This window comes from Pteronotus mesoamericanus, unplaced genomic scaffold (genome assembly GCF_021234165.1).
Source record: "Pteronotus mesoamericanus isolate MK-2021 breed Mesoamerican mustached bat unplaced genomic scaffold, CSHL_Meso_final contig_214, whole genome shotgun sequence".
Classification (NCBI taxonomy): Eukaryota; Metazoa; Chordata; class Mammalia; order Chiroptera; family Mormoopidae; genus Pteronotus; species Pteronotus mesoamericanus.
In genome coordinates, this window is record NW_026555089.1 from 5736752 (window position 1) to 5758920 (window position 22169).

The window sequence follows — 22169 nt, forward strand, 5'->3', positions numbered from 1 at the left end:
ACCCATCTGCACGGCTTGGGGATGGGAAGGACTCTATCTTCCAGTTCCCTTCTGGTTTTGAGTTCTCTGGAGAGCCCTGGCCCGACCCCAAGGCCAGAGCAGGAGGACTGTAGGGCCGGGGGAGGCCAGGGGAGGCCAGGGCAGGCAGTGGCCAGGTCCAGCCAGAGCCCGGACCAACCAACGCTGAGTCAAGCAGTGGCCTTTTCTCCCCATCGGCAGGCCCAGAGCCTCGCCTGGCACCGCCAGCAGGCTGGGGGCCCGGCTCCTGAACCAGATGGTTCAGGGTCCGGATCAAGAACTCAAAACAAAAACAGCCTCCAGGGCCTTCTGGGCTCCTGGACCTCCCCTGTTGAGCCTGGGGGACTCTCTCCTCCCCACCCAAGTGTCTGAAACCTGATGGGCTTTCCCACCCACCGTCTGGGGGTGCAAATAGTGGAGCCAAAGTAGGACAAGAGCAAAAATGCCTGGCAGAGTGGCTCAAATGAGCTGCCCAGTGGGAAGCCAACGCCACGAAGGGCGGGGCCCAGGGCCAAGTGCCCAGCGCCAGGCCAGGTGCCCGGGACTCAGGGTGCAGCCTGCAAGGCCTGGTTCCTAGCAACTGAAAAGATCCCAGCCCCCACTGCCCGACATTGGCCACCTCTCCCTTCCTGCTCTCCCCAGGACACCCCCACATTTCTGGGGGGTACCTGCCCTGCCTCACCCTGAGCCCCTTACCAAAAACCTGGGACACTGGTACCAGCGGCCCTCCCTCGGCAGCCTCCGCCCAGTCCCCAAGGAGTCATTTGAAAATATTAACTGGCTCATGACCCTTCCCTCCTTAAACTGCCCAGGGGTCCTCCCTGTACTTCAAATGAAGCTCCGGCCTCTCACCAGGACCTTCAATATCAACCTCGGAAGGATCACCACAAAAGTTCACATATGGACGATCTTCATGCGGGCTGCGGAGAGGTCACCGAGACGTTCACGCTGCAAACCAGGAGGACCTGCCCAGCTGTCCCTGCCTGACTCCACCCGTCTGAAGGCACCTCGAGCCGGACATCCAGACGTCTTCTCGACTGGCAGCCTACGGAACTCAGACACTAGGATTATAGTTAAGTTATAGTTACCTATTGCTTAACTCTAATTATTAACTATTGCCCTGGCTGGTGTGGCTCAGTGGGCTGGGCATCGTCCTGCAAACTGAGAAGTCGCCAGTTCCATTCCTGGTCAGGGCATGTGCCTGGGTTTCGGGCCAGGTCCCCGGTTGGGGGTGTGCGAGAGGCAACCGATCGATGTTTCTCTCTTGCATCAATGTTTCTCTCCCCCTCTCTCTCCCTCCCTCCCCCTCTCTCTAAAAATAAATAAATAAAATCTTTTTAAAAATTAACTATTGTTTTTCTTTTGTTTCCCTAGAGATGTCTCTTATTAAATACCTGATTGCACTGTAGGGCCTTTGCCTCCGGAAACAAGAAGCCATTGTCTAACTGAAATGATTTAGTCTCAAGACTGAGACTGGTTTCTAAAACCTGTTAGAATAATACTGTCTTAATGGGTCCTTTCCTAATGCTTCAACCTGAAAATTGGCACAAGTATCAAGCTGGTTCTAAGACTCAGAGATGGCAAGCCCACCTCTGGCCCATGACTCCCCTCCAGGGAATGTGACAGACCCAGGGAAGGCACTGCCGCCTTGGCGTTGAGGGACTTTAAAATGTTTTGTTTGATCTAAGATGTTTTCCAAGAGAAAGATCCTGACCAAAAGGAAGAAATGAGGAATAGAGTGAAGAAATAAAAGGGAGTCACTAGAGTCAGACTGCTAAATTACTAAAGTCAATTTGGTGGAGGTAAGAGGAAACAGTTCTGTTCTTGCTTTAACTAATCTAAGAACTTAAACTTGAAATTTCCAGTCCTGTGCCAATACCTGAATATACATCAAACCTCCAGATAACCCTCTGGTTCCGCCCTGAACTAACCTGACCACCTGCCGTCCAGTATCCAGACCACTGGTCATCCAGAGGATCACGCCTCAGACCAATCCAGAGATTAAGAATGCAGGACTGGTTCTTCTCAAGAATGTGCTTTTTACTGGAACCCTCAGCTTCTCCCTCTTCAAATACTCTCGGTATTACCTCGTTGTGTTTCCCGTTCGCAAACCCTAAGACCCTTGAACAAATCTTTACTATTTATTTCTAGCCAAAGCCTCCAAACTCTTTTTGAGTTCACTCAGTGCAGGCTTACTCTGCTCTGCATCGTCCCTGGCTCCCCACTGCAGTGGAAGCTCCAGGAAGGCAAGCACGTCGTGGAGTGGTCCATGGCAGCGGTCCCAGCGTAAACGCAGTGCCGAGCCCCAGAAACTGCGAGAGCGCCCACGTGTGCTGACTTCTCACCCCTGCCCACTCTGTTCTGCACAGTATTAATCATTTCACCCCCTCCACAGCCATAAAATGCAGGTACTGTTATTATCATCCCCCTTTTATGATGAAGAAATTGACACCCAGAGAGGTTAAGTCACTTGCTTGAGGCCAAACAGCCAGGGAGACTTGGAACCACCAATACAAAAGGCAGCCAAATTAACAACTTTAAACAAATGAGTTCCTAATTCAGAGACAAGGGAAGTGACGTTTAAAGGGACCTGGGGGCACGCCCAAGGCCTCAGGCCCTGAGGGCTGCAGCATCTCTGCTCCGGCTGCCTTGCTGCCATCTGGCAGGAGAGCAAGGCTGGCGCCAGCCCAGTCAACAAGAAAGAAGAGACTTGGCACCAGGACCTGGGGTCGCCAGCCTCCCTCATAATTAAAGACACACCTGAAAGGCAGCTTCCCAGGCACCATTAAAATATCCATTAAACTAGTGAAGTAACTCCAGGCCCTGGCCGGGTAGCTCATGTGGTTAGAGCGTTGCCCCAAGAAGCCAAGGTTGCAGGTTTCATCTCTGGGCGGGACACATGCGAGAAGCAACTCATGAATGCACAAGTCAGTGGGACAGCAAATCCATGTCTCTCTCTCTCTCTCTCTCTCTCAAATCAATAACAACATTTTGGTTTATTTTAATTTGTTTACATTTACTTCTTTCTTTATTGCTGTTTTGTTACAGTTGTACCAATCCCGCCCCCCCTCACTCTTCCCTGCCCCGCCTACCCCATCAATAAATAAAATTTTAAAATAAACAAATAAATAAATAAAATCCAGAAGGTGCGCTCTGGCTGGTGTGATTCAGTGGACTGAGTGCCGGCCTGTGAACCAAAGGGTTGCCGGTTCTATTCCTAGTCAGGATACATGCCTGGGTTGCTGGCCAGGGTCCCCAGTTGGGGGCACCTAAGAGGCAACCACACATTGATGTTTCTCTCCCTCTCTTTCTTCCTCCCTTCCCCTCTCTCTAAATAAATAAATAAAATCTTTTAAACATTTTTTTAAAATCCAGAAGGTGGAACTCAGGTGGGCAGACCATGGGGAGAGATGCTGACACGCCCATTGCTGGCGGCCCTCAGAACGGCTTCAGGGTTTCCCGAGGCCAATAAACAGCCCCAGCCCTGTGACCCAGCACACTGGCATTTGGGAGCACGCCCTCAGGGAGAAGTCCAAGAGAAACACAAACAGAAATGTGTCTGAAGCCGCCCCTCAAACTGGGCACACCCAGATGTCCACCAAGAGAACCCAATTGAGCTGCGGCTTGTGGACAAAATTCCATGCCTGCCTTCACCTGGTCTGCTCAGTCCGGACTTCTGTCATCATGCTCACGCTTCGGACTTAGCACAGGCTGTTCCTGCTGCCTGGAGCCCCCTCCTGCTTACCTGGCTATCGCCTATTCCTTTTTCAGTCATGACTAGAAATCATTCCCTCCCTCCTTACCCCACGGGCTGTGGGGGTGCGGGCAGGGTCCTTCTTCTGTAACACTCCCGACTCCCTGGTGGGCGCCTCCTTTCACAGCTCCCCAGTGCGGAGGGCAAGCCGGTGTCTGTGAGCGGCACAACGAGCGGGCAGCCACAGCTGTGCGGTGCTACCGCCATTAGAACACAAGCCGGGGTTGGCCCCGCGCTGGTGCCAGCAGAACCCCTGCCTGGCGTGTCCCCCACTGTGTCCCTGAGGCCCAGCCAAATCCAGTGCCTGGTGCGGAGATGACCCTCAGCAAACGGTCGCTGGGTGCAAGACACCCGATGTGGCTGTAGGGGTACTGGGCGGGGGTGGGGGGGGCGAGCGGAAGCCCCGAAGCTCTGACTGTACCTTTCATAACTACAGGAGGATGTGCACACAGTGCTCAGGAGAGATAAGCAGCTTCATCCTGGGAGAAATCACTGAGATTATAAATCTATCTTTGTAGTGGTCAGGGTTGCACAACTTGATGAATAGACTAAAAACCACTGAATTGTACACTTTTAAAACATGAATTTTCTGATGTGTGAATTATATGTCAAAACAACTCCATCTTTAATGAAGCTGAGGGTGTGGCCCACATGGACTAGTTCAGGGAAGAGACAGGGAACAGCCTGTCATCTTCAGCAAATAGGACTGACCCGGGGCCTTGAAGGTTAGAGCTATTTTGGCCGGGATAGGAAAAGGGAGGGGCACCCAGGGTGGCGGACATGATCAGGGAGATACTCAAGTGGCAGAAGCTTGGGGGACCCACAGACTAAAGAATTGGGGTGACTTTGGAGACCAAGGTTGCAGGGACAGAGGCTTGGAGAGGGGTCACTGGGGATTTGAGGCGTCGCAGGGATCTGAAACAGTTAGGACGTGCCCCTGTCAAAGCTGACGGGAGCAGCAGGGAAGTGGCACATTCACGCACGGCCTTTCTCCCACGGTAATAAGACCCCTGATTTAGTTAGACACATGTTTTATGTTGAAATAATGGGAACAATATCCCAGAAGCTGGGGAAAGGCTAGCTCTCTCTCTCTCTCACTACTTTCCTTCACTTCTTTCCTCCTTCCCGAAGCATGTGTGGAGTGTTTTCTGTGTGGCCCATCCTGAGCAAGGCATCTTACCTGTGGTAATAGAAACCTAGGATTCCCCGCTCAAGCAGGAGAATGGATGCAAATACAAACAGCGGGGCAATTGCTCGGCACACCCATTAATATCAAGAACTTGTCCATTCAAGAGAGAACTTGACCCTCTCTTTTCCAGAGGTTGTTATACAAACACACGTGTGTGCCCCCCACACATATTCTCTCTCTCTGCTGTCACTCCTGGGTGCCAGTGTGTTTGGACCCCAAACTCCACCAGCAGAGTGCGTTCTCTTGGGGCCAGCAGCCCCAGTGCTTCGGATCACGGCAGCTGCGTGGCTGCATGCCTGGCCTAGTCTAGGCCAGGCATGCTGGGACCCTCCAACTGGCTCTAGCTCTCAGAAGCTCAGGTTTGATTCCCCAGAGTCTGGCAAAGCTTCTCCCGGACACATCTTTCCAGCTCCTTAGGTGAGACTTCAGGCACCAGATAACATGAAGAATCCCTGGGGCCTAGGTATGATAGACAATAAGAGAGTTTCCCTGGCCCAGTGGCTCAGTCTGTTGGGGCATCATCCCATGCACCAAACATTGCAGGTTCAGTTCCTGGTCGAGGCACATACCTAGGCTGCGGGTTCGATCCCCAGTCATGGTGCATACAGGAGGCAACCGATAGGTATTTCTCATGATGTTTCTCTCTTCCCCATCCCTCTTCTTCTCTTTAAAAATCAACAAACATATCCTCAGGTGAAGATTTTTTAAAAAGAGAGGGCCCTGATCAGTGTAGCTCAGTGGTTGTAGCATCTTCTCATAGACCAAAAGTTCGTAGGTTTGTATCCTGTTCAGGGCACATATCCAGGCTGCAGGTTTGATCCCTGTTCAGGGCGTATCATACCCAGGGTACATACAAGAAGGCAACTAATCGATGTTTCTCTCTCACATCTATGTTTCTCTCTCTCTCCCTCCCTCCTTTCTTCCTTCCCTTCCTCCCTCTAAAAGCAATGAAAAAACTGTCCTCAGGTGAGGATTAAAAAAAAAGAGAGTCACTAGCCCCATTACACTGATGAGGAAACCAAGGCCCAGAGAGGCGCATCACAGAAGTCCCGGTGCAGGACTGGCTTTGACCTCTCTCCACACTCCTACCTCTTTCCGTACCCACATGTATGCTGCATGGTGGGAAGCAGTGGTTCTTTTTTTCTTTCTATAACCATTTATTGGGCATTTACTGTGGGTCAGGCACTGTGCCAAATACTTTACATAAATCACCTTATTTGTTCCCCAAAACATCCCTATGAGATGGGTTGGATTTTTTCCACTTTAAAGATGAGGGAGGTGGGGTGAGGGGAAACTCTAATAAATCACCTGCCCAAGATCCCCAGTTTCTCGGTAACAGGTCAGGATTCCCGGTCTGGTGGTCTCAGGCCAGAGCCGCTGGCCCTGCGCTACCATGGGGCTTCCAGACAGGGTCTGAGGGCTCACCTGGACTTTCTGGAAGGACTTCAGGGGTTCCTTGAAACTGTTAAAGAGCATGCAGACACCTCGTGTGCACATGCGCACACACGTGTGCAAACATGCCTTTTCTAGGAGAAAAGGCATGGCTCTCAGCAGCACTTCAAAGGGACTCGACTCAGAAAAGGCCCAGAGCCGCGGCCACTGAGTAAAACCCTTGACTTTATGGGCTGGGGTGACTGTGGTCGTGGGCAGGTCAGGACAGGCGGTAAGTTTTATCTGGGGGCGTGTTGGGTGGCTCTCTCAGGGTGAGTGGGTAGACTGGTTAACTGGTTTGAACGCTGGCCCTTCGGCCAGGAACGGCCCAGGAAGGTCATGCCCACCGCCCTGCCAGGCGCAGCCCCAGGCTTCCAGGACCCACCGGTCCACGCTACCACGGCCTGGTTTCCGCTCATCTATAGGTCTAGAACCTGGCCTGCTCACCAGGAACTCTGCCACCTTCTCTTGCCACGTGATAGCTGCTCACAGGACACTCTCCGCCGCCCAGCAAGCTGAACCCTGCGGCCAGCAGCGGGCGCACCCAGGCCAAGGCCCCATCTCCACCCACGCCGACAACCATCACGCTGTCCAAAGGGAGCCCTGGAAGCCCCCTCCCCCTGGCCTAAAGTGGCAACTGGACTCTGGAGGGGACACGTCCTGTCAGAGGCCTCACTGGACCTCGGCCAGCCCAGGTAAGAGGCCAGGAACAGAGGGAGCAGAGGTGGCTGAGTGGCAGTGATGGAGGCTGGGCGCGCCCTGAGAGTGAGCAGTGCCGGGGTGAGCGGCGTGGCACAGGTTTGCTGCGAGGGAGAAGGCACCAGCCGCCAACTCAGACGCTCTCTCTGCCTGGAGTTCAAGACCACACACTGGCGTGCACACAGGTGACCACAGGGGAAACGCTATGCCTCAGTTTCCTCATTTGTATGACAGGAGTATTAAGAGAGATGGTATCCAAGGAAAAAAGGCCTTTCTGCCATCAAGTCGAAGATGGCGCTATAACCACTGTGATGGAGGGGTCAGCCCCCTGCCTTGCCCCAGCCCAGGACCTGAGGGGCAGCAGGTTGTGGGAGAGAACTGATGGGGCAGAGGTCAGAGGGCGAGCTCCTGTGCCGAGTGCCCTGTCCACATGGACACCATGCCAACCTCCCAGCCCCTTAGACCTCCAGCCACATGGTCCCCAGACCCCCTCCCTCCCAACACCCAACAGGTGGCCATGTGTCAGCCCCCACCCGCAGGACATCACTCGGCTCTGTCCTTCCCCGCACTGCCCACCCGCCACCTCACCCTGCCACCCGCTCACCCCGCTCCAGCTCTGCCTCCAGGCAGGAGGCCAGACCGAGTCTGACCCGACACTGCCCTGTAGATGCCGTCCACTAGCCTGAGGTGTGTGCAGGGGGAAGGGCGAGCGGTCACTGGGCCTTAAAGGCCTGCTGCCCTCCCGAAATCCTCTCTCACTCAGCCGCGTTGTGTGTAGCAGCAACTTGAAGCCAGTCCACCCTCCATACCTACAGCCACAGTTCCCTCTGCCAGGAGCACCTACCCCACTGCCTCGAGGGCTCTGTCCTCCAAAAGGCCTTTCTGTGACCTTCTCCCTCTGACCTTTCCATGAGTGCAGCCTGCCGCAGGCAGCCCCGGGGGCCAAGCCCCCGCAGGAGGCCAGGCCGGGCAGGGCGGGTACTGGGAGCCCAGTGCCGACAGGCCCCAGGGCAGGCAGCACCGCGCAGTGAGCAAAGCTGGACGTACAGGCATGCCTCATCCTTTCGTCCTTCACTGTACTGCGCTTCACAGGCGTTGCATTTTTTTCCAAGTTGAAGATAATAAGATCCTCCACCAGCAAAAAGATTAGGACTCCTTTATTACGGTGGTTTGGGACTGAATCATATCTCTGAGGCATGCCCGTACATCAAACGTCCAGATAACCCTCTGATTACCCTCTAAAGGAGTGAGAAAAAATGCTCACGTTTCCAGACCGCCAGTCATCTAAGTCACCATCTCGGACCAATCCAGAGGCTAAGAATGCAGAACCGATTCTTCTCGAGAACGTCCTTTTTACCCTGAGAAACCTCGGCTTTTCTTCCTTCTTCAGGACACTCTGGGTGTTGCCTAGTTGCTTCTGGTTCGCACTCCCTGAGACTCTTGAAAACATTCTCATCATTATGCCTGGCCAAAGCCTCCTCATCTCCTCTATGTGGGGACAGTGTATCCCACAGCATCGTGTTGCAAACTTTTCCTACACCTGAAGAGTCTTCTTTCCTCTTAGGTTGTGAGCTCCTAAATGCAGCAGGGACCTAGCAGTCACTGCCTAGCCCATGGCTCCCCAGGGACAAAAGGCAAAGGCCCAAAAGCAAGGCCTGCAGAAGGCAACAGCCCCCAGCCCCAAATCCTGCTGGCCTCCCTGGTCTCCGGCTGCTCACAGCACACCTAGCACCGATCAGGTCTTACCACCATCTTCTTCCCTCCACAGCTCACCTAGCCTCCTCTTCCGGGTAGCCCTCCTAGACTGAATCAGCACTGCCTCTACCGATGAAGCTCTTCCTGCCAGTCGGATGGTCCCAAAGTACCAGGGGCCCTTTCTGGGATGTGGGTGCTCCTAAGGAATAGTTCAACAATCAAAAAATGATGGGGCTGGGATCTGGCCCAGGTCAGGGAGATGCCTAAAGCCAAAGTCTCTATGCTAGGGTTTATGGTCTCAATGAGATCAAGCACCCAGAGATGAAATGCAGAAGTCGCAGGTGTGAGCCAAGCTCCTGCCTGCCGAGGGCCTTCCCAGACGTGCTCCCTCTGCAAACTGCTCCTTCCCTCGCTCTTCAGACCACTGGCCTTTTCTCTGCTTGCAGACAAAGGCTTCGTAACACTTCTTCCAAGAGGCCTTCCCTGACCACATCCTAAATTCAGGTCCCCTAGATGAATGCCCTCTTTAGCCCTGACCACCACCCTCATGGCTGCGGCTGTCATGAGGCCTCGGCCACAGTGAATCAGCAATTCAAAATCAAGGAGACAGATGTGAACCAGAAGTGTTTATTGCAGAAATCTGGCCAAGGCTCCAACTGGGTGGCCCAAATTGAGGCTGGGCTGGGCAGGTGAAACAAGAAAGGGCAGAAGAAGTAGACCCACGCCCGGGACCTCAGAGCTGCGAGAGGATGTTGGGGGCCAGGCTGCAGGTGAGGCCTGTGCCATCTGGCTCCACATTCAGGGACTTCACTACACCATTATCTATCACCATGGAGAACCTGCAAAAAGAGGGCAGGGCCAGTTACAACAGCCTGCGCCTGGAGGCTGGGAATAGAGAGGGAGGGTGGCAGGGGGAGCCCATGGAGGACCCTCCCACTTTTACCTCTTGAGCCGTCGATTCCCAAAGAGGGGCACCAACGAATCATCTAGTAACAAATCTGTCTCCTAAGAGGAGAGCGAGGAGAGAAAAGAGTCAGAGACCCCCAGAGCAGACCAAGTCCCACCAGCTGCTCCCCACATTGGCCATGTCCCTCCAAATCCCAGCTTCCAAGGCCTGGAACAGGGGCTACCCTGTAGGGTGCGGCTGGGGGTCTCACTCACCTTCCCAAAGGCCCCAGTGGGGTCAGCCAGGAGCCGAACCTAAAGAGAAAGTGAAGGTCACAAGAAAAATCTCCTGTCTGGCCCCTGATCCCCTGCAGGACCGCGCCTCACCTTGCCTTCTGCGTTGTGGGCTCGTCCCCACTCTCCAGTCACGAAGACATCGTTAACACTCAGGCATGCCACCACCTGGGCCCCCTTGGCCTTCAGAGCCCCTGCCTGCTCCACAAACCCTGGCAGGTGGGTCTGCGCAGGGGAAACAAAGATTTAGCAGAGGAACAACTGTCTACTCCTTGGCTGACGCTTTATCTCCAGGCCTTCCCCACCTCCCTGCTTCAACACCTTTCATCAGAAACTGAGAACTATGTACGCCACAGTTCCTTTTTGCCTTGGTCACCAGGGAGCTTGAATCCATACTTAAGATGTCTGTGGTCACGACCATGAACTTCCTGCAGGCATAATTATGTCTTATTTACCCAAATACCTTCCGTAGTGCCTGTCACTCAGTAGGGTCAATAAGAGGTGTTGGATTTCATTTCGCCTACATTGTGAACACTGTAATAGGCTCTTTAACTGTTATATCATCTGCAGCCATTGTTGCAAGCTGCCTCGTGACAATGTGGAGGACTTAGGAACAATGCACACAAGATCCCAATTGCTGAGCCCCAGAGGGGCACGGCCTCACCTTGGAACAACCAGGGGTAAAGGCCCCAGGGACTCCAAACAGCACGCCCTTCTTGCCCTTGAACAGCTCTGCTAGGTTCACCTTGTTCCCAGGCTCCCCTTCATATACCACCACGGATGGGATGGCATCTCCCACCTAGAGGCAAGGAAACTCCATGGTAAGGACCAGAGAGAGGGAGACAGGTAGGGAGGCGAAGGGAAGGGCAGCAAACCAAGAGCTAAGGAGACAGAGCTAAGGAAGCTGTGCCTGGTGGAGCCAGGGTCGACACATGGCAGGAAGTCCAACCCTGTCAGAGTTTCCAGAGGTCCCTCCCAGTCACCATCCCTTCTCCCCCCACTGTCTAGTTACCCCACATGCTCCAGGTTTCAAGATGGCCTTATTTCTTTTTGAGGGACTGTTGGTGACAACAGAAAAAGGGTGAGGACTTCCTGGAGTTGCAACAAGTTGAGTAAACAGACTGGGTGAGTTACAGGAAAGAAGTGGGATAACTGGGCAGAAGGAGGAGGGGCAGGGGGCTGTATTTTGGCAGGGGCGGGCCTGGCGGGGGCGGGGGGGGCGCAGCAGCTCTAACAAACCCCAGGGAGGATTTGGCCAGGTCTGTGACCCACCCCCAAGATGAGAAAAAAGGGAGGTCAGCAGAAGGTGGGGAAGGTTTTTTTGGGGGGGTGCAGGTCCCTTCATCTGGAAGGTATACAGAAAGAATCTCCCAAAGGAGAAGGATCAGTCTACCTGGGAGTGTATGAGGGTTTCATGGGCAGGGGGAAACAAGAGGGAGGGAATGTAAGGGGTTGGGAGTAGGATGAGGCAGAAAGAGGAGGTCTCAGAATTGTTGGGGCGGGGGTTGTTCTAAGGAGCTGGGGATGACTCAAGATGAGAGGAAAGAAGCAGTTCAAGGGTGGGAATCAGCTGTGCCTGGAGTGGAATGGGGAGACACAGTAGGGGCCGTAAGAGACAACACGTTTTAGAAGATGGTGTGAGAGTGATGCCAAATAACCTGACAAAAGCGTGCAGGAGGATACAGCGGGGGCTATGTATGGGGGTTGAAAAGGGACCCTGGGGCAAAGGAGGTTCCAGAAGCGGGGGGGGGGGGGCGGTGCGCATAGTATTCGATCTCCTGAAAATGGTGGAGACCCATTACTGTGTGTCGCAAAGTGAATGTGGAAGAAAAGACTGGAGAGCCTCAGGGACCGTCTCAGGAGATGGTGCACCAAGCTCTTAAAACTGGCGAGAACGGTGGGGCAGCCACGGGGTTTGTTGCGGGATTGAGGCGGACAACCAGAGGAGTCTCCAGGGCAACAGAGACAGGGCCGCAGGGCAGGAAAAGAGGGAGGCCGGCAGGGTTTGGGGTTGGGGGCTACTGCCTTCAGCGGGACAGAGAGATGGAAAGGGGGTCAGTTCTGGCCAGACTAGGCCAGCGGTCACCTTGATCGGGGCCATAGCGACGGCAGCGCTTCTGAAACCGCGGGTTCCGCCAAGCGTCCACTCTAGACCTTCTTCCAGGTACCCTCTGCCTCCCACTGCTGCCGCACGACGCACTGCGGCCGCCCAGGAGAGTACGGAGCCCGATAGCTGGTTCAGGATACACATACCCGTCAGGTCCAAGCCAGGCTCTTAGGCCACAACTGCCCCGCCCCCTCCTCCGCCCCGCCCCCGGGCCACCGCAGGAGGTGGGACCTGGACTGCCATGCTGCAGCAGGAGCCTGCAAACGACAGGGCTTTCAGCTGACCGCGGGGGCGGTCCGCAACCGCAGCGCTCGCGCGGGCGGTACGTCAGGGGCGGAGCCTGCATAACGATAGACTTATTTGCATTAGGGGCTGGGCAAATGGGCGGGGCTTTCGGCAGCCGCCCAGCTTATTTGCATACAAGGTTAGGGTGCCGCTGTTTGGGTGGGCCTAATTCACGGATTGGAGCAGTGTTTCCGTCCCTTAACCGAAAGTGAGAGGCAGATGACGACGTCTTCAGGCTCCTGCGTAGAAGTAAAACACGTTTACTTTGACTTCAACCTGAAGGCTCCTGCATTGCGGCTTTCTTACATATGATTTTTCACTGTACGTGATTTGTTGAGCGTAAAGGTGTGGAACCAACACCACTGGGCCTGTACTGTAGCAACCTCCTGCCGACGCTTCCGGTAGCAACGCGTGATCCGATCTGGCCTTCGCAACACCGCCTAACGAGCGCCGGAAGTTCCAGCAATTCGCCACTTCCGTTCCTCCCGGCTGTGCAATAGGAGAGAGCGGAGCAGCCCCGGAAGTGACGAACTCAGTGTCTGCTCCCTTCCGGTTCCGTCCTCGTGAGAGTTTTGTTGAGACATGAAGCTGCTTACCCACAATTTCCTGAGCTCGCACGTGAAAGGGGTGGGACCCCGTGGATTCCCCCTGCGCCTGCAGGTACCGTACGGGGGACGGTATGGCACCCTCTTCCCGGGAGGGATAGGAGAACCAGGCTCCGGTCCCTAGGTAACTAAACGCCTACTCCCCGCAGGCCTCCGAGGTCCGCATCATGCCTGTGGAGTTCAACCCTGAATTTGTGGCGCGTATGATACCCAAGGTGGAGTGGGCGGCTCTTCTGGAGGCGGCCAATACCGTGAGGAGCCCCCCCCCCTCCGTGCACACCTTTAGGGGGGTTGGTGTCACGGCAGCCCTTTGCACCTGGCCAGGGTGTGGGATTCCCAGGAATAATTTAGGTCTCTTGCCCACAGTTGTGTCTGGGCGAGGTGCCCACAGAGCCGACTCAGGGGTATGAGCAAGATGAGACGTTTCTGAGGCAGATGCACCACATACTGCTGGAGGTGAGAACTGGCCCGTCACTTGCTTCCTGGCCACACAGCCATACCCGGAGGCTGCCAGTGCTCAGCTGTTCCCCACTTCTCCGTAGGTGGAGGTGATGGAGGGCACCCTGCAGTGCCCAGAATCTGGACGTGTGTTCCCCATCACCCGCGGGATCCCAAACATGCTACTGAGTGATGAGGAAACCGCGGCGTAATCATGCCAGGCATCAGTTTTTCATACTGTGACCGTGTGTATCTTTGTTTATGTATATTCCTGTTTGTTAATTTTGTAAAGTGTATCCCCAGCTTTGACCCAGTGACACACCACACAGTGTTCTTGAGCTCGATATATTTTTTTTCTCATTAAAGGTTCAAAACCAAAAGCGGTTTCTCTTTGCAACAAATATACATTAAAATAGAGTCTCTGTACAGCCAAAGGCTCTAGGCCCTGGCTTGCCCCATGTCCCTGCGCCTCCCTGGCCAAACTCAAAAATAAATATAGTGTTATTGCTCTGCAGGGCATCGAGGCAGTGCTCTCCCTACCCCCCGAGGAGGCTGGGTGGGAGCTGATGGGGGGCCCTGACCACCCCAGGGGTCCAGGGGCTGGAGCCTGCTTGGAGTTATTGCTTGGGGGGGGGGGGGGCAGTAATGCCCAATGCAAATGAGAGGAGCCAAGGGGGCAGGGACCTTTGCTCTCCAAATTCCCCTCTGCTCTGGAGGGGAGGTCAGATTAAGCAGCAGCAAAAGCTGGGAGACTGTGGCCTCCACTCCCTTCCCTCCCTGAGATCAGGCTTCTGTCCCCCTCCCCAACACATCCCCTGCAGCCCCCTATGGCTTCCACAGCACCCCCTACACTCTAGGGGCACATTATGGCTTGCAAGGGGCAGCACTGTGCGCAGAGCCTGGGCACACATTCCCAGCTTCTAACACCCCCAAGGAAGGGGGAGGGGAGGGCGTAGGGCCTGCTCCCAGGGGCTGATGGTATTGCCCTGGCCCTGCCAGCAGGCTGTGGCACTGCCCAGACCCCAGCTCTGCCCCCTTGGGGCTGACCCGATGCTGGGCGGGTCCTGCCAGCACCCCCACCCATGCCCACCCCTTGCCTTAGTCCATCATGGCCTCCAGCATCTCCAAAAACAGCTTGTGCATGGGCACCTTGCCCTCCAGCTTCACCCCATAGAAATGGGCCAGCACTTTGCCCGCTGTCTGGCGAAGGAGTGGTAGTGTGAGCAGCAGCCTGCCTGCCCGCCGCCTCTCAGCACCCCCTCCGGGGCCGGCCCGGCCAGCTTCATACTCCAGCAGGGCCTCATGGAGAGCTTCTCGAAGCTGCTCCACAGCCTCAGCATCTTCAATGTGCACGGAGTCTGCAGGGAGGCGGGAGAGAGCTGTTGACATGGACCATCTCCAGGAAGGAGAGAGCTCACTCTGCTTGGGCACTGAGGTGTGGGTGTACAGAGGGGCCAGACAGTGATTTGATTGGCTGGCTGAGGCAACACTCACTGCTCCTGCCCATGAGCCAGGGCGCGCGCGCGCGCGCTCTCTCTCTCTCTCTCTCTCTCTCTCTCTCTCACTCTCAGCTGTGGTCCCCTTCTGTTCTCCCCACCTTCCCTCCCACTAAATCATTCACGTTTCCAGTTAAGTATGGCACTAGGGCTCAAAATCCTGTTTCTGGGGCTGTCCTTGCCTTATTTTGGGGCTTTCAGCAAGTCACTAAGCCTTGGTGTGCCCAGTCTGTAAAATGGGACCATCCTACCATCAGAGTTACGGAGGGCCTTCTGCAAACTTGTCAGGGCCTACCCAGACTCACCTGAATTGGCAAGGGCCAGGGCCTTCAGCAGGACATACTCCTCCCGCTCCAGCCTCAGGGCCTGCAGTCGCCGCACCAGCTGCAGCAGGGCAGCCCCAAGTTCCCCCAGGCCAGCTGCTCGCGCTCCCTCTTCATCCAGGACCAGGTCCTCAGCGAAAGCCAGCTCATCCTGCAGTGGCAGTGAGCGCTGGGCCACACCCAACACCAGTACCTCCATCCATACGCTCTGCAGTACTGACATCTGGTCCGACAGTGACAGTGACGAGAAGCCTGGAGGGCAGCGGGGCGCATGCCTGACTGAGCAGGTGCACCAGAGCCAGGCATGGCCTGGCCTACTCGGGGAAGCCCGCATCCCCTGCCCTTTACCTGGGATGCTCTTGGCCCAGCTGATGGTGACCACAATCTCTCGGTCAAAGAGATCACAGAGCGTAGCTACGGCTGGGAGGTGTCCATCAGGGCCCGCTGGCTCGGGCATGGCATACAGCTTCTCGGGCTCTACCACCAGCAGGTGGGACACCAGTGCATTCACTGGGGCTGCAGTGACAGAAGAGGCACTTGCATTTGTCACCTTGCAAGCCCTTTAGAGTCAAACATCTTCCCAGAGCCAGTTCCCCCATGGCCTTCCTCAACAGCCACTGGTCAGCAAGCTCAGACGCCTTTCTCCGGGAAGGGCTGTCCCTATCTCCCAGGGCAAGCCGGTCCGTTTGTGAACAGGTTCTGAGTGTTAGCAAACCTCTCCTTGGTCCCGGCTGCACCACTCAGGGACTGACAGAAAAAGGGATTTTCAAAAACGCTTTTGTGGGGAAATGAGTAAGTGAACAGATGAAGGGAAAATGTGGGTTCCAGTGCCCAAGATAACTACTAGCCTGGGTGAAGGGCACCAGAAAGGCCTCTCGTGTCCTAGCCCAACCCCCACCCTAGGACTCCCAGGACCCACAGCACTCTCACCTGTCTTCCGAGGGCCTCCAGCTACTGCCAGGGGTCCAGCAGGGAAGGGGCCTGGGAAGGGCAGTGGGTCCACCTCTGGTCGCCGCTTGTACTTCTGTCGCCCACCCCGGACACGGTCCAGACGTACCCCTTGAATTGTAGGACAGGGCTGTGTCCTTGGAGCTGGGGGTGACTTGCTCTGCAGAGCCCTCCTGCCCAATCCATTCCACCAGAACCTCTCAGGCTTTGCCCTCCGGCCCCACCCACCCAGCTCCCCCGGCCCTCACCAAGGCCCCGCCCAGTACTCACCTTCTTTGAGCATGCCCACCCGCAGGCACTTGGTGAAGCGACAGGCCTGACAGGCCTTGCGTCTCCGCTTGGTGATCTCACACTCATTGGAGGCCGGACAGCTGTACTCGATGCTCCCTGCCAGGAAGAGGCAGGGCTCCAGTGGCGGCCTCCCAGGGCCTGGAGGGGGCCCAGCAGACAGGAGAACCCTGACTCGCCCCGGGCAAGCACAGGTCTGGGGAGAGCAGGAGTGCCGTGAGTGGGGCGGGGAAGCCCAGGGCGCTGAGGAGGACGGCTGCTGGGCTGGGGGCCCTGTCTGGGCAAAAGGAGGGCTCGGACCAGGGGAGTTGGGCTGCATCTGCCCCAAGCCTCGCGTCAAGCCATAACTCTGGGCTCCGCTGCCCTCATCTGCTCTCTTCAAGGGTCACAATGGCCTCTCTGTTGCTACCCTCAATGGCCAATTCTCATCCTCATCTTACATGGCCTAAAGGATCATCTAACGCCATTGATCGCATCCTTCTCCTGGAAACACCGAACAGTTTTCTTCCGTTGCTTTTAGGACACACTCCTGGTTTTCCTCCCACCTCGCTGGCCACTCTGTGATTCCTGTGCATCTCCTTGTGCTCTTTGCACTGAAGAACCCCAGGGCTGCCCTCGGACCTTGTCTCCACTGACTCACTACCGTGGTGATCGTACTTAGTCATGGACTTTCAGACGCATATCTCTTGCCTAGACCTGCCTAAACTCTCAACTCATATCCACTACCTCCTCGACATCTTGCACTGCACGTCTGTCTGGAAAGCCTCACAAACCTAACCTGTCCTAAACGTGGCCGCTGATCTACCCCTCCAAAACTGGAGACTCCATCCGTCCAGCTGCTCAAGCAGTAACCTAGGAGACAGCTTTGATTCTGTCCCACATCCCAAATCCAACCCATCAGCTGCCCCTGGTGGGCTTTACCTCCTAATAGGGCCTCCTGTGCTGCCCTCGCCTCCTTCACTTGCTCTCCACACGGCAGCCAGAGGCACCTTTTTAAACCTAAGTCAGATCCTGTCCCTTCCCTGCTCAAAACTCTCTGGTACCTTCCCTTCCAAGAGTAAGAGCCCAGTGAAGCCAGTGGTCTGAGGCCTGGACCCCTGCTCCTCACCCTCTTTCTGACATCATCCTTTATGCACTCTGCTCTGACTCTAGGCCCCTAACTCAGGGTCCACAGCCGCCTTCTCTCCTCCAGGTCTCTGCCTGTTGTCACCTTGCCAGGCCTTCCCTGGCTACCCTGTGAGGGGTGGTGAGAATGCCACCTGCCCCCTCTGGGGATGACTCCAGCCGCTTGCCCCTGCTCGATAGCTTCTCATCAGCTCTCAGAAGCATCTAATATGCCATACGTGTACATATTTATCTTCTTTATTACCTGTCTCCCAACGTTACTGTCCGATCCACGAGGGCCAGGACTGTCCCCAGTGCTAGAAACAGGGCCCGGCACATAGTGGGCGCTCATAACGGGTTGAACAAATGCAAGGCAGCCCTCCCAGCCTATCTCAAGGACTGCATGACACAACCGGCTGACACGCCCTTGCATCGTTTCTTCTATACGCTGCCCAGCTTCCGTGCTCAGATCCAGGCGCCTCCTCAAGGAAGCCCTCCAGAGCCCCAGGCCCAGCCAGGTTCCTTAGTACAGACCCTGCTCATCTCCCTCCAGCTCCCATCACAGCTGTACTGTCACCACTGTGTGCAATTCGCTGTTTTCTTTCTTGCCCCTCTGCTAGAATGTAAAGTGAAGATGGGACAGTCCTGCCTTAGTCCCCATGCCTGGAACAGTGGCCAGGGCAGCAAAGCACAGGGTTTGCGAAGGCTTTGAAGGCTGCCTGACATTTCCATATCCCAATTGTGCGACCTTGTACTAGTCCCCTACCTAAGCCCGCGAACCCTCGGGTTTTTTTAATCTGTGAAACTGGGAGATAAAAACAGTACTTCTTACAAAGGCAAGTTGTGAGAATTCAAGAGGGTAATTGAGGTAACACGTTTAGCATAGTTCACAATACCTAAATATTCAATAATTCATTACTATTTATGGCTAGGGCTCAATAAGCATTTGCCTACTGAGTCAGCCTAGAATGAAGGGCTCCAGGATGGGCAGGGGACACCTGGGCCTGAACCTGTTGGCTCCCTGGGCTTCAGAGCCAGAAGGGAGCAGAGAAATTTTAGACCAGTAAGTCTTGGCAATGGCGAAGCCAAGACTTGCTGGAATGTCACAATCATTCCACCTGTGAGGCACCTGTCCAAAGTTCAGTTATTAGTAATAAGCAGAGGCAGCAGTTTGGCATTTAAGAGCTCCGTTCTGGACCTGAACTGACCGAAGCTCAAACACTAGTTCTGCCATTTTCTACCTTGGGACTTAGACAACGTTTTAAAAAGCAACGTGGGCCTCAGTTATAGCAGTGGTGGCACCTTGTAGTTTGCTGTGGGGGGACTTCGTGAGAGTAAAGAGGCACAGTGCCTGGTGAGCACTCAAGAAATGTTCTCAAAAACTATACTTGTTATACCCCCAAAGTAACTGAGGTTTACATAAAAATATAACTAACAGGCACATCCCGAGTACTACTTGTTACAGCACCACTTTGCTCACTCATATTTTAATATGCTTTCCTGAGTGAGAAAAATTCCGTGAGTACTATTAGCAGGATGTGTAACAGCCTTTTTAGAGTTAGATACTGAAATAGGATGTAGCCGCTCTCAGCCATAAAAACCTGCCTTGTGCTGGTGGTGCGTTGGGGCAATCAGCACAGAGGGGGTGGGGGCGCTCTATGCTGGTGAGAGGCCAGTCACTACCAGAAGCAAGAACGAAGTTTAGGAACAGGCAGAGACTGCTGCAAATTTTTCAGAGCCACTGTGGAAGATGCTGAGCCTGTCGTACCCAGAAACCTCAGAGACATCGCAAATCCCCTCTTACGTCCCACATCCAATCCATCAACACATCCTGCGGCCCTATGTACATCCTGCTGGCTCTGTTTCATTTTTAAGGGAAAGAGCACTCCTTAGAGGTAAGAGGGCCTGGGAACATCAGGCTGCCAAGCCCAAATGGTACCACGGCAGTCTGGGGGTCTACTACCACCTAGCAGTGCATCCTCTGGGTAGTGCCAGGCCCAGAGGGCAAAGGGCACAGAAGTGGGATGGGGGGCTCACCCTGGATGGTCCTCTTGAAGAAGGCTTTGCAGGCCTCACAGGATGCCACACCATAGTGGTAGCCGGAGGCCACGTCCCCACAGACCAGGCAGAGGCGTTTGGGCAGGGAGCTGAGGACCAGCTTCCCACCACCCTGTTCACCAGGCCCAGCCCCCTCCCCATCCTCTTCTTCCTTGTGGCCTGGGAGGTGGCGCGTGGGAGCTGGGCCAGGGGCCAGGGCCACAGGGGGCTCAGTCTCAGTCTCTGAGGAACCCTTTGGGCTGTCTGGGCTGGCTGGCTCTGCCTTGATGTAGAGAGGCTCAATGCCCACCACCTGGCTGGACATGACGCTGGTCACCTGTGGGGAGAAACCTGTCAGGTCACAGGGAGGCACTAGGATGGGGGATGGAGAGACACCCTGCCACCCTGGTTGCCCAACCCCAGGCCTGGGGCCAGGCTTCCACTATCAGTGAGGGGGAAGGAGGAGGTACAGAGTCCAAGGAAGGGCTGCCCATGAAGAAGGCCCCCCCAGCTGCTGCCATGGAAACAGTCTCCAGAGCCTCCAGGGCCAGTAACTGACAGAAAGTTTCCCACTTGGGGACCTGCAGAGGACTTAGAAACCCCCTACTCCCACCCTAGCCAGGGAACAGGGTAACCTTGGTCCTGGATGACCTTCAACCCCATCTGGAATCCTCAGCCAGAAATAGGGAAGGGATACCTTTCAATTTTCTCCAGAGAGGGACCTCGGTGATCTCCCTCTCACCTGGGTATCCTCCATTCCAGCGTGCAAACAGCACACAAGGCCAAGGGCAATAGACGAGCTCACACACTCCCACTCACCTGAGCCCTCACATGCTCACTCTCACACATGGCCTTTCCAGGCCCAGTTCTCACTCATGCCCCCTCACCCCTCCCCAGGTGCATATACCCCATAAACAAAGTCACACTCAAGTCTCATAATCACACACTCACAGTCTTACACCCTCACCATACTCCACCCGTGCCCCCCGCCATTCACAGACATGGACCCTTGTGGAAACATTCAGAGCTTTCACACCTGACACACAGATCCTCCTGTCCCGGCAAGCCCACTCCAAGGCACACCCGACCGGAGCGACTCCACCTCCTTGCACGCCCCCTCGCACCCCACACGCCAGCACATTCACTCTTACACTCCTGCTGCCGCAGGGTCCTCCATCTCCGGGGCGCCCCGCCCCCCCAACACGCGCACACCTACGGGAAGTTGCCTGAAGTTGCCTCGTTCCCCTCCTCCTCCGCCCGCCGGGGACCTCTATCAGGTTATCAGGAAGTAAATGGGGAGTGCCAGGGAGGAGGAAGTTCTCCCCTGCCGGTGCGATGACCTTTGACCCAGAGAGGAGGGTGGCCCAAGGCCCCTTCGAGCGCCCCCACGTGGTCTTCAAAGCCCCTTCCCCGACAGGGAACCCTCCCCATCTGCCACCCCCGCCCGCCCCTGGTACTTCGGCATGCTCCAGGTGCCGGATTGAACCCTGCCCTAGGGCTGAATCCGAGGCCCAAACCCGACCCTGGCTAGGGTTTGCAGCCCGAGCCAAAGCCGGCCCCTGCTCCAGGCCAGCGCACTAAGATCTGGACGCCGGATCCCTCCCGGACCCTGACCTCCTCTGGCTCTCCACCGGGTCTCGACCGTGACCCGGGTCGGTCCAAAAGCCGGACCCCGCCTGGGGCCCGCCCCCCGCCCGCCTCCCTGCCGCGCTCGCACATGGCCCCAGCGCCCCTCCCGCCCACCTCCCCAGCGGTGCTCCACCTCCGCCCCCGGACCTGGGGCTCCGGCTGGGCGGGTGGGCAGGCATGGGGGCCGAGCGGCCCGGAGCGCCGGGGTGAGCCGGGGGCCGCTGGCGGCCCCTCCTCCGCCGCCTCCTCGGGCCGCGCCGCCCCGCCGCGCCGCGTCCCCTCACTCGGCGGCGCCGCTGGCGGCTTGTAGGACACAAAAGGACATCGCGGCCGCTTCCTACTCCGCTTCCTCCAGCTGACAGTGGGGGCGGGGCCGGCCGTGCGCATGCAAAACAGGGGGCGGGGCCCGGTGCCCTATGCTAATCAGACAAGTGGGACAAGCAGCGCCCGGGTGCCGGGACGAGTAGGGGAGGAGCTGGCGAAGCCAGTGGGCGGGCTTTCACGAAGGTCCCGCCCCGTTGCCGCAAGCCTCAGCCGCGCACTTGCGTACGCTGCCGCCGGGTGGACGTGATCTGGGGAGACGCGGAGAGGCTCTGGGGGAGTGGGGCCAAGAGCGCTCTTACGTAACGAAGGAGGCGGGGCGCGCTGTGCGCCAGAGGAGTGGGCGAAATCGCCCAGCGGCCTTAGTTCCGGACCCGGGAAGCGACAGACACATGTTAATGAGAGGACGGGACGAGCGGGGAGGCCAGTGTATCTGCATATGCATGAGGGGCGGAGCCTAGCAAGCGCTAGCTAGAGGGCAATCTCTGCCACTTTCCCTTTTTCCCTGTCCCACGAGTTAACACCGTGGGGGCGCTTGGACCGCAGACCCAATATCCCTACAAAGCTGCAGTATCCGGGATGGGAGAAACAGACCTAGAACGTGCAAGGAGTCCTGGATTTCG

At 56.1% G+C, this 22169-nt stretch overlaps 3 protein-coding genes across 6 annotated transcripts; 1 reads left to right on the plus strand and 2 right to left on the minus strand.

The window, feature by feature from the left end:
• Positions 1-9397: 9397 nt before the first annotated feature.
• PRDX5 (peroxiredoxin 5) lies at positions 9398-12264 on the minus strand. Its single transcript, XM_054570958.1, has 6 exons — positions 12052-12264; positions 10630-10764; positions 10059-10190; positions 9948-9986; positions 9730-9791; positions 9398-9625 (listed from the first exon to the last, which is right to left on the minus strand). The coding sequence occupies exons 1-6, from the start codon at positions 12214-12216 to the stop codon at positions 9520-9522; spliced, it is 639 nt and encodes a 212-aa protein (XP_054426933.1). The 5' UTR covers positions 12217-12264; the 3' UTR covers positions 9398-9519.
• A 398-nt stretch (positions 12265-12662) lies between these two features.
• On the plus strand, positions 12663-13780 carry TRMT112 (tRNA methyltransferase activator subunit 11-2). Its single transcript, XM_054570959.1, has 4 exons — positions 12663-13017; positions 13112-13213; positions 13329-13418; positions 13505-13780. Exons 1-4 carry the CDS (start codon positions 12940-12942, stop codon positions 13610-13612), a joined length of 378 nt encoding a protein of 125 aa, XP_054426934.1. The 5' UTR covers positions 12663-12939; the 3' UTR covers positions 13613-13780.
• ESRRA (estrogen related receptor alpha) lies at positions 13730-21582 on the minus strand. Of its 4 annotated transcripts, none has more exons than XM_054570956.1 (7): positions 21373-21582; positions 19597-19933; positions 16438-16554; positions 16150-16278; positions 15568-15735; positions 15202-15471; positions 13730-14758 (listed from the first exon to the last, which is right to left on the minus strand). In XM_054570956.1, exons 2-7 carry the CDS (start codon positions 19919-19921, stop codon positions 14499-14501), a joined length of 1269 nt encoding a protein of 422 aa, XP_054426931.1. In that variant the 5' UTR covers positions 19922-19933; positions 21373-21582; the 3' UTR covers positions 13730-14498. The 4 variants fall into 4 exon arrangements, with proteins under 4 accessions (XP_054426931.1, XP_054426928.1, XP_054426929.1 ...); XM_054570953.1 differs by having other exon boundaries at positions 21359-21375; XM_054570954.1 differs by lacking the exon at positions 21373-21582 and adding an exon at positions 20813-20837.
• Positions 21583-22169: the final 587 nt, after the last annotated feature.